We start from the raw sequence: 10,452 nt of genomic DNA, 5'->3' as shown, positions 1-10,452 counted from the left end.
ATGGCAGTGCTCTGCCACCTGCTGTCCCTACTGCTTTATTCACACTCTGACTGGCTGCCGAGACAGTCATTCAGAGTGTGAATAAAGCGTTACGGACAGACAGACTAAGGCTTTTATATATATATATATATATATATATATATATATTCTGTTAAAGTATGTAGCAGAAACTTTTATGGCATGAGCACCCTCGCATTCTCTTCTGGAAATGCTAGCTGAAAGCTTCATCTGCGACTGAAACAATAATCCTGGTTATAGTCATTCTGTGTTTTATTTATTTATATTTGTATTTTCTGGTAAGTATATTTACTTATTTATATTTTATTATTTAAAAGCAAAATATTTCTATAAAGCTATCATGCTCTAAATATCCCATATATTAAAATATACACACATGCATGTGTGCGCATGCACACATCTGTTGTTTCCATTTTATATAACTTTTGTTCCCTCTTTTGCCTTGAGATGTTGAACATTTCATTAACAATAGGGCTCCCCACTCCATTCTGTTACTCAGAATTTCTGCTGCTCAAAATTTTTGCTGGATCTCATCAGCATTCCATCTTTCTTGTTTAAGATCTGCTAATTATAGTTTCATAGTTGGTAGGGTTGGAGGGGACCCGAGCAGATCAAGTCTGACACCCTGCCACGGCAGGAAAGAGGACTGGGGTCAAATGACCCCGGCAAGATGTTCATCTAGCCTCCTTTTAAAGACCCCCAGGGTAGGAGACAGCACCACTTCTCTTGGAAGTTGGTTCCAGATCCTAGCCGCCCTAACTGAAGTAGCACCTCCAGATATCTAGCCTGAATCTACACTCTGACAGCTTGTGACCGTTATTTCTTGTCAGTTCTAGTAGTGCTCGGGGGAACAGGGACTCCCCCAATACCTGCTGTTTCCCTCTGACTAGTTTGTAAACAGCCACTAGATCTCCCCTCAGCCTTCTCTTGTGGAGGCTGAACAGCCTCTCCTCGTAGGGCCTGGGTTTTTTTCTATTGTTCTATTGTTCCTCTCACTTGCAGCCTCTATCATTTAAGGTCTAGGAAGTTCTGATTCAGAGACTGTACCCCAAGCTCCCATGCTGAATAGCTACTGATGCCCCTTTCCTGCAAGAATTTTTCCAGCCCCTTTTTGAATCTGGCTAAACTGTCAGCTTCCACAGCATCTGGTGGCAGTGAGTTCCACACTTCAATTGCATGCTGTGTGAAAAAGAACTTCCTTTTGTTAGTTTTGAACTTACTATTAGTTTCTTTTTGTGACCGCTAGTTCTTGTATTGTGAGAGAAAGTAAATAGTAAATCCCTATTACTTTCTCTTTGTTATTTAGTAATTTGTAAATCCATATTATGCCCCCCCCTTACCAAGAATCTATTTTTTTAAAGTGAATAAACCTAGCCTCTTCAGTGTCTCCACATTTGGAAGCCTCTCTGTACCACTAATCCTCCTTGTTGTACTTCTCTGTACCTTCTCTAGTTTTTCTGTATCCTTTTTGAGGTGTGGGGAACAGAAGTAGACACAGAACTCAAGATGTGGATGCACCATAGATTTATAAGAAACTCCAGTAAGAAATCTTCAAAAACAAAGCATGCTAAAGCTATATGCTGCCATTTGTAACCCAGTGTAACCATATTGCTTTAATTAATTTAAATCTCTTTGTTTCCTGATAGACAAGAGAAGCACTTCTTAAAATATTAGATGATATTAAAGGAGATGACTACTTCAATTTCATATTATTTGGTTCAGTTATATACACTTGGAAAGACACATTAGTTAAAGCCACTGCAGAGAATCTGGAAGAAGCAAGGAAATTTGTTCGTGCTATTGACACTGAAGGTGGTAGGTATTGTAGCAAAGTTCTCAGTAAGTAAGATGGCTGAATAAAATAATATGCAAATTCAGTCTGAGAATGAACTGCTAAAACTTTAGTCTAATAAGTAATGATTAAGAAGCACTGCTATAGTTGCATTTGTTTTTGAATTCTAGGAGGGATTTAACAACTTTCAGAGAGAAAACTTGATAGAAGACAAGTTTGAAACATAAAGTACAAGCCCTCCTTACCCTAATATTGCATATGAGTTATTAGACTTTAAGTTATTAGCAGGGATCTTGGTTTCCTTTGTTTAAAAAAATCGCAATTATCTGATTTAAAAAAAAAGTGCAAATTCTCTGATTAAAAAGCCCAAATGCTTTTTTTGGCATGATTACAATGAAACACCACTATAGTGTGTGTGTGTGTATGTGTGTGTAGATATATATATATATATATATATCAACCAATATTTGTTTGATGTTTATTGATATATTTAAACATCATTATGTTTGAATTGATATATTTTATTGGTATATTTGCAATTTTAAAGCAATTTGAAAGCCTACTAGTGTCTCAATCACTATAATAAAATAAATTCTAAATTCCTGTAAATGTTGGCATTTTATTTAGGGTTTTTTATCATGGAAAATGAGAGCGCCCCCTGCCCCATTCACTCACCAGGACAGGGGTCCAGCTGCAGCTGTCCACCCCGCTTCCCCTCCAGCTACTTTGTGGCATTGAGCAACTCTGATATACTGGTGCCCTGCCCATGAATTGCCCCTCACTCCCAACCTGTAGCCCCCCAGCCCTGCTGGTGCTCTTCACTCCCCACCAACAGCCTCCCCCCAGCCCTGCCAGAGGGGTCCCCTGCGCTCGGGCTACGGCGCCAGGGACCTAGGTTTTCAGGGTTGGAGCTGCCCACCCTGCTGCCCTCCCCCTGGGGCCTTTGCAGCTTAGCAGGCAAGACTGCCCCGGCTTCCCTGGATGAGGCTCCTGCAGCTCCATCCCACTCCCCTCCCAAGCCCTGTGGCTGAGCATTTGGCCCCAGGCTCCAAGCTCTACACACTGCCCAACTCCCTCCCACCCTGACTATAGGGTCCTCAATCCCCCCACCCCTGTGCCAGACTTACATGTGGGAGCTGCTCTCCAGGCTGCCTGGTGGCCATGTGCATGTGTATGTGTGTTCCTGCACATGGTGCCCCCTGCTGATCATCCTCCTCCCACTCCCCCCCAGCCTGGAACTCTGTGAGCCTGCAAGGGGGAACCCACTGTTTCCCACGTTTTTTTCCTTCACAGGAGAAAATCCTGGTTTTTCTCCTTAAAGTGGGGAAATCTGCATTTTATTACATTTTTTCATGGTGAACAGAAAACTTGGCTTCCTGGTAATTCGTATTTTGCACAGAGAGATGCTTATTGACAACATGAGCAATTGGGGAATGAATCCATCAGTCATTCATAACTCCTAAGTAGTTTGTCATAATGTCTGCCGGTGTACCCTGAGGCAGCAGAGTTCAACATGAGTCACAGAGAGCCCCTTACAGGAAGCGGGGATGAGGGAGAGAGCAGTCTATCCTGGGTTGATGGAGAAACTAATCAAACACTATTATTCTGTGTGTGGCATGCCAGGCATTAAGATTAAACATTGATAAACTAACAGCTTTGCAGTCACACAAACACAAGCTTCAGTCTCAAATCATCAGTAACTATGTCAGGAAAACTAAACATTCCACGCATAAGGTGTGACGGAAACTCCTTGTTTGTTCCTTCCAAATCCATTAACTTTCACAGAGGCCATAAATTAGCCCCTGCATAACTATTGAGATATTTTTAAGTTTAGCATTTACCCAAAACAGGACACCTTTTATTTTCTAGGTTTCAAAACCTGTGTAATGTCATAATTTAGTCATGCACCTTCGTATAAAACCAAATCCTTCCTCTCGAATTTTAATTGTATCTTATGAATTAAACTGCATATAGATGCCAAAAGGCCAAAACTGCCTGGATGTTTCCTTAAAATGTTTAATATGTTTTTAAACCAAAATTGTATCTCTACCTTGCAGCAACAAACCTGCATGGTGGTTTAATGAGGGGAATTGAAATGCTGAATACTGCTTATGAAAAAAATATCGTGCCCCAGAGAAGTACTTCTATAATTATAATGTTAACAGATGGCCAACCTAATGTAGGTAAGTGTTCTAATAGATAAAACAACAGTAAAATAGAGATAAGTAGGTGAAGGAAAACCATGAAGATAATTTCCCAGTCTTTCACTTCCAGAGGCATAAGACCTTATTATCCATTGATTTCAATAGTATTACAATGGTGTGAACCCTGAATAGCAAAGTAGAGAAACAGGCCTCTGGTTCCAGTTTTTGATTCACTCTCTACTACATACTGCATTTACTTGAATCTAAGGTAAGGTTTATTTCCCCAGTCAGCAAAAGGGGGTGGTGAGTCCTTTGTCTTAAATTTGCATACAAAGCAAGGTGGCTGCTGTGGCTCTGACTCTGGTCCTGAGCTCAGGATGGGACCAGAGATAGAGCTACAGCAACTTCCTGCCCCCTTCTCTGCTTGCCCCTTGCAGCTTTTGCCCCTTCTCCTTCCCCCAATGCCTCGTTTTCCCTGCCTCCCTCTTACTATCAGCTATAGCTTGGCTCTGGCTTGGACAGGTTTCCCTCCTGGGCATGAAGCACATAGAAACTCTGTCCCCTACCCAGCCAGTCAGCAGTGCTGACTCTGCTGCACGGCACAGGAAAGGATGAGCTTGCATGTGCTGTGCTCTGGGCAGGAATATTCTGAGCAGCATCTGACAGTAAGGGCACAGGGAGAGAGGCAAAGACTTCAGGAAGAAAGGGCAGATGCTGTGGTGAGCTGGCACTGCACTGGTATAAACACACTGGTCAAATTAAAGTAACACGATATAAATATTACTATGAGCTTATGCAACATGTCTACTTTGGAGATTTACATTAGTGTAACTGAATATATTATTTTACTGGTGTAAAATTTCTCTATATAAGTCTTAACATAGCAGTTGATCACCTGATGGTGAATTAGGGCAAATAGTGGGATACTGGCAACCATTTTGACATATTCTTCATTTTACTAGAAACCCTATAGAAGTCAGGAAAGACCTGAGGAAGAATTTACCTTGGGCCAAACTAGGTTGGGACTAAGAATCTCTACACCCAACTGCAGAGTTGCCCCAGGCAGGCTAATCAGGGCTGCCGTAATTTCCTGGGACTAATTTATGTGGAGCAGTACATCAACCCCAAAACTACCCACAGGCTTTAAAACACAAAAGTTTTTTGAGCACTGGTGCCTCTTAGAAGACTTTTGTTAAGGGTTGGGAAAAGCTTTTAGTTTTATTGCAACTCCCTCCCTCCCCCCTGCTCTGAAGGCAACCCCAAAAATATCTGCCTTGTAAATTAGATATTTTTAAATGCCATCTAAAGTTAGTTTAAATTTGGTGAGGTCTAAAAATATGATGGTTACACTCTAAGAAACCTAATGAAAAATATAATTTTTTCTGTTAATGACAACAGTAGCAGACTATATAGCCTAATTGTTTTATATTATTTGCTGCAGGATTATCAGACCCCCAACAAATTCAAGAGAGTGTAAAAAAAGCAATTCAAGAAAAATACCCATTATACAATCTTGGCTTTGGCTATGGTGTTGACTATAATTTTTTAGAAAAGTTGGCATTGGAGAATAAAGGATTGGCTCGCCGTATCTATCCAGATTCTGATTCAGCCATACAACTGCAGGTAAAGCTATAGCTATCTAAATTAGATCACCATTTTTTTTCTACTTCCTCTGTAGTTGAAAAGGAAAATATAGCTAGATCTTGGGTCAGTGTCTTCACCCCAGTGATCAGGATTTAACTGCAGCAAAATTTTCCCCTTTTTTCACACAGGTGCAAAAGTGGAGCAACTGTAAATTGGGGTGGCAGTGTGATCTATTGAGTACTGTATGACACAAGACACCAACAGGCCATGTTCTAAAGTATACTCTAAAGTGACTTATATTCATTTTGTGTCTTCCTCATTCCTAAACCAAACACAAAAATGGAAGAAGAACTTATGCCTTCTGGGTTTTATTCCCAACTCTGTCGTTAACTTTTGTTGTGCCATCCTGAGCAAGTCAGATGGAACTGTAAACTCATATATGCATGGTACTTGGCCCATAAAGATGAAGGAGTTTTAAAGGCATATTTTCTAATGCCCTCTGATATCTTAGCCATTCTTGGCAGAACTGGCTTCCTGTGCTTTAAATTATTTTAAATTATTATGGCATAATAACTACTGAGTGACCAGTCCACAAGATCAGGTGGTCATCAACAGAGATCCAGCTACCCCATCCCTACTATTTTGGGGTTTTTCTTCAATGATTAGCTTATTTTGTCTGAGTTTGTATTTTGATTTCAATTCCTATAGGCAATAGGGCTAGAGACTTACCTTTATAAAATGTAGGGTACTAGGACTCCTGTCTTGTGGTGAGGTATAGTAAGGTTTATGGCAGAAGGGATCTGCAGCAACTGTTCTTTTATCTGTTATCACAGGGGTGGGCAATTGCTTGGGCCTGTGGGCCATACAGGGGGTTTTAGTGAGCGGTCGCAGGCTAGGTCAGCACTACCGCCCCCCTCCCGAACCACCCCACAATGGCTCACCAAAACTCAGTAAGTGGTCAATCCCATTGGCACATTGGGCAGCATGTGCTAGGTGGGAGTTGCACAATGGGGACTGTACTGGAGTCATCACACAGTAGGGGCAATCAGGAGCCACAGCTCTGTGAATGCAGCCAGTCACTGCTGGGCTTTTGTCCTGAGGTGCCTGGCACAGGGTCCTACCCTGCAGCCCATGTCAGGCACCAACACTCTCTCCCATTGCTAGGACAGGCGGGAGGGAGTGGCTGTCCTGGTGCTGGGGCTCTGACTTTGAAGCCAGCAACCACCCCTGCTCTCTTGGCAGGTGTGTCTAGTGTCATTGGGCATCCCACTCTGAGCTGCCCTCTTTACTTGGCCTGGGAAGAGCCAAGAGACCCACTGCAACCTGGGCAAAACTCTCCATGGGCTGGATCTGGCCCACAGGCTGTATTTTGCCCACCCCTGTATTATCATCTATTATGTTACTCTGGGTGAGGCTGAAGAACTTGCTGTTTTCTTCTTTGTTTGTTCCTGCTCTTATTTCATGGAATATGTTTTTTATTTCTTATGTTATGTCTTAGTTTTGTTTGTAAAAATGTTAAGAGGTCTTTGGGTACAGGAGTGCATATCAGTTTGATTAATAATAGTAATAAGCCGTGATTCCTCACTTTACCCTAGGGTTTTTATGATGAGGTGTCCAATCCAATGCTTTCAGATGTGGAATTGAACTACCCTGAAAATTCAGTATCTGACTTAACTAATAACAACTTTAAACACTTTTACGATGGATCTGAAATTGTGGTAGCTGGACGCATTGTAGATAATGATCTGAACAGTTTAACTGCAGATGTGAAAGCTCAAGGTGTAAGTATGGGGCTGGTTTGATTGTTTAAGGCACTATACTCATGAAATATCTGAATGTAGGAGGATTTAGATTTGCTAGTGCTTAAAAATGCATAAGTACTCTTTAATTCAATGCAAAGATATATTATTGCACACTAGTGAGAATTTAAATGGACCAGAAGTATGACATTTAAAACATTTGGCTACATTTTTCTTTTCCTTACAGTAGTATCAAACTGGAGTACATGTGAATATATAAGACTTGCTATCAGAAACCTCAAGTCAACAATTTTTTGGCATCTAAATTATCTACCTCATAGTTGTCAAATGTAGGGCCCATGGGCCAGGTCAATCCCATGGAGTCATATGATCCAATCTGTGGGTCTCTGGACCAACCCCATGCACCACATGGGGCACATGTAGTATAAAGGGATAATCCAGGGTGTGTGCTGCATGAGGTGCCCAGGCCAGACCAACTCTATACACTAGCTCTAGGACTAGTCTGGATAGGGCCATACCAGAGCCACCACACAGGGCTGGTTTGGGAAGCGCTGCATCCACTGTATGCCCCATGTTGGCTTCCTGTGCTGTACGTAGTGTGCGTGGCCAGTTCACCCTGTGCGCCACTTGCAGCACATGGCGGCCCCTGGGCTCACTCTGCATGCGACGCATGGGCTGCGCCTGACTGGACCAACCCTGCTTGCTGGCTCTGGCAGGCATGGGTGACTTGGGGCCCTATCTGGCACAGGGCCTGTCTGTCATGGGTGCCACATACAGCCCACACCTGAGAGCTCCTGTGCTTCATGCAGTGCCAGGCCCAGCCTGCACACTGCATGCACTGTAAACCCCAGAGTGGGGCCAGCACATTCTGTATGCAGTGTGCATGCTGGACCTGGTGCTGCAGGTCCTAATCTAGCCCAATCTGCAGACTGGTCCAGCAACTCCCATCTGGCCTATAGATAGGGCTGGATGTGTTTGACACCCTGATCTACCTTATCATTTCATTAACATAGTATTTAATATGATTTGAGGAACACTGCTTTTTCCCAAGGGCATTTTTGAAAAGTCTTCCCCTGAAAATAGAATCCTACTGCTACTAAATACTGAGTGATCTAAAAGTAATTTCCAGCATTCTAGTAAAAGCTCCTCCTGTCAATAATATTTAGGGTTCAGATACACCTGTCTGTTACACCAAAAAGTTTTTGTTATTTCTAACAGGCAGACAATGATGTAACATTTATTGCACAAGGAGATGTCAAAGAAATAACTGAAGCTCTCCAAGAACAGGAGTACATCTTTGGGGATTACACTGAGAGACTCTGGGGTTATCTTACCATTCAACAGTTATTGGAAAAACGGTAACTAAAATATAAAATTACATTTTCTGTGAAAGAGTGTGAAGACACTAGGCAGTTTAATATGTCTTGACAGATCCCGAAAGTTTAGATCTGCTTGACCTAAGGAAGAATGCACTGCATACAGAAGTTTGGCTAAGTCTCTCCCAATCATGCAACTGGTCCAATAAAATACATCACCCACAAAAATCCTTGCCTTACATACATTTCTTGGACTACAGTAGCTACAATATTAGTCAAACAATACCTAAACTGCTTATCTACTTCACCTTCTATTACACAAATACACTTGGGGGGAAAAACATAAGGAAAATCTTTTAAGAATTTTCTCCCTTAATATTCTCTTTTCAGATTAATTTTAATTGAATGCAAACACAAAGTCAGTTTATGACTACCTGCCTCCTACTCTCTTTCCTCCAGCTACAAGGGATTAAGAAATATTTTTACAAGGACATATGTATTCCCTTTATCTAAGTCTCTAGAGAGAAATGTATATCTCTATTACAGAGGGAAAATATAAGTTTTAATAATTTGTCTTCTCAGAAAATTTAAATTCTGATTCTCTCTCTGCCTTCAGCATTGCAGCTACTGGAGATGAAAAAGAGAATCTTACAGCTAAAGCCCTGGAGCTCTCTCTGAAGTATAAGTTTGTGACACCTTTAACTTCCATGATTGTAACAAAGCCAGAAGACTATGATAATCAAGCTGGACTTGCTGATAAACCAATAGAAGGTACAGACATTTTCATAGCTTGTATTTACTAAGGGAAGCCAAATTACTATTTGGCTTTCCCTAAAATAAGGGTTTTTGCAATAGGGCAAATTTTTAAATATATATCTGCATATAAATTCCTGTTCCATTTCCTTAGTCTGGGAGCTCCCCCCAGCCCTGGTTCCACAACCATTTCAGTCTTGGAGTTGGGGCCTTCTACTGTTCCTGGGGCTTCTACATCTTCCTTTAGTGTGGCTAGCTGCCACTTCTCTTTCCCTTAGTCCTTCACTGGACCAGACCAGGAGGGGAGTATACAGCTAGTCATTCTTGCAAGAGACTTTTTCTCACAAGGAAAACCTTTCAGGCTAAGATCTGGAAGATCTTTCTCCTGCAAAAAGCATGTTTCCTCTGGGAGAAATTGAATGAACACTTGGATGCTTGTAGTTTCTACTGGGAGAGTGGCAATTCTCTTGGTTGGAACATAATGCCTGTATGTGGCCTCTGTCTGAAGTCCACCTTATAAACTAACTGAATCAGAGATACATAAGCTTTCATGAGCATGAGCTAACTTCATCAGATGTTATGCAAGGACATACCATTCTTTACAGAGCTACTTTCCAAGCACACAGATGGGTTACAGATTCAGGCACAGTCATCAGTTGTACTAGAACTGTAAAGGATCTCATCAAATGAGGGATGGGATGGGATTTAACATGGACAAGTGTAAGGTGATGCACCTGGGGAGGAACAACAGGCACCACACATACAGGCTGGGGAACTCCCCTCTTGTCAGCACGGAGGTGGAAAAGGATCTGGGAGTCATTATTGACTCCAGGATGAACACGAGTCGGCAATGTGGGGAGGCGGCTAGGAAGGCCAACTGCACCTTGTCGTGCATCCACAGATGCATCTCGAGCAGGTCCAAGGAGGTGATCCTCCCCCTCTATGCGGCACTGGTCAGGCCGCAGCTGGAGTACTGCGTCCAGTTCTGGGCGCCGCACTTTAAGAGGGATGTGGACAGCATGGAGAGGGTCCAGAGGAGGGCCACTCGTATGATCAAGGGACAGCAGGGTAGGTCCTATGAGGAA

At 42.3% G+C, this 10,452-nt stretch overlaps 1 protein-coding gene across 3 annotated transcripts in view; it reads left to right on the top strand.

The window, feature by feature from the left end:
- Nucleotides 1-10,452, top strand: part of LOC109289221 (inter-alpha-trypsin inhibitor heavy chain H3-like) — a 153,358-nt gene that overhangs the window by 76,620 nt on the left and 66,286 nt on the right. For all 3 annotated transcript variants that reach the window (XM_019505212.1, XM_019505211.1, XM_019505210.1), the window contains exons 9-14: nucleotides 1,665-1,833; nucleotides 3,868-3,993; nucleotides 5,396-5,577; nucleotides 7,134-7,319; nucleotides 8,517-8,656; nucleotides 9,231-9,385. In XM_019505212.1, the coding sequence (XP_019360757.1) occupies nucleotides 1,665-1,833; nucleotides 3,868-3,993; nucleotides 5,396-5,577; nucleotides 7,134-7,319; nucleotides 8,517-8,656; nucleotides 9,231-9,385 (958 nt within the window). The remainder of the gene's footprint in view (nucleotides 1-1,664; nucleotides 1,834-3,867; nucleotides 3,994-5,395; nucleotides 5,578-7,133; nucleotides 7,320-8,516; nucleotides 8,657-9,230; nucleotides 9,386-10,452) is intronic.

This window comes from Gavialis gangeticus, unplaced genomic scaffold (assembly GCF_001723915.1).
Source record: "Gavialis gangeticus isolate Ggan-Ray unplaced genomic scaffold, GavGan_comp1, whole genome shotgun sequence".
Taxonomy (NCBI): Eukaryota; Metazoa; Chordata; order Crocodylia; family Gavialidae; genus Gavialis; species Gavialis gangeticus.
This window is presented reverse-complemented; position numbering and strand designations above follow the sequence as displayed.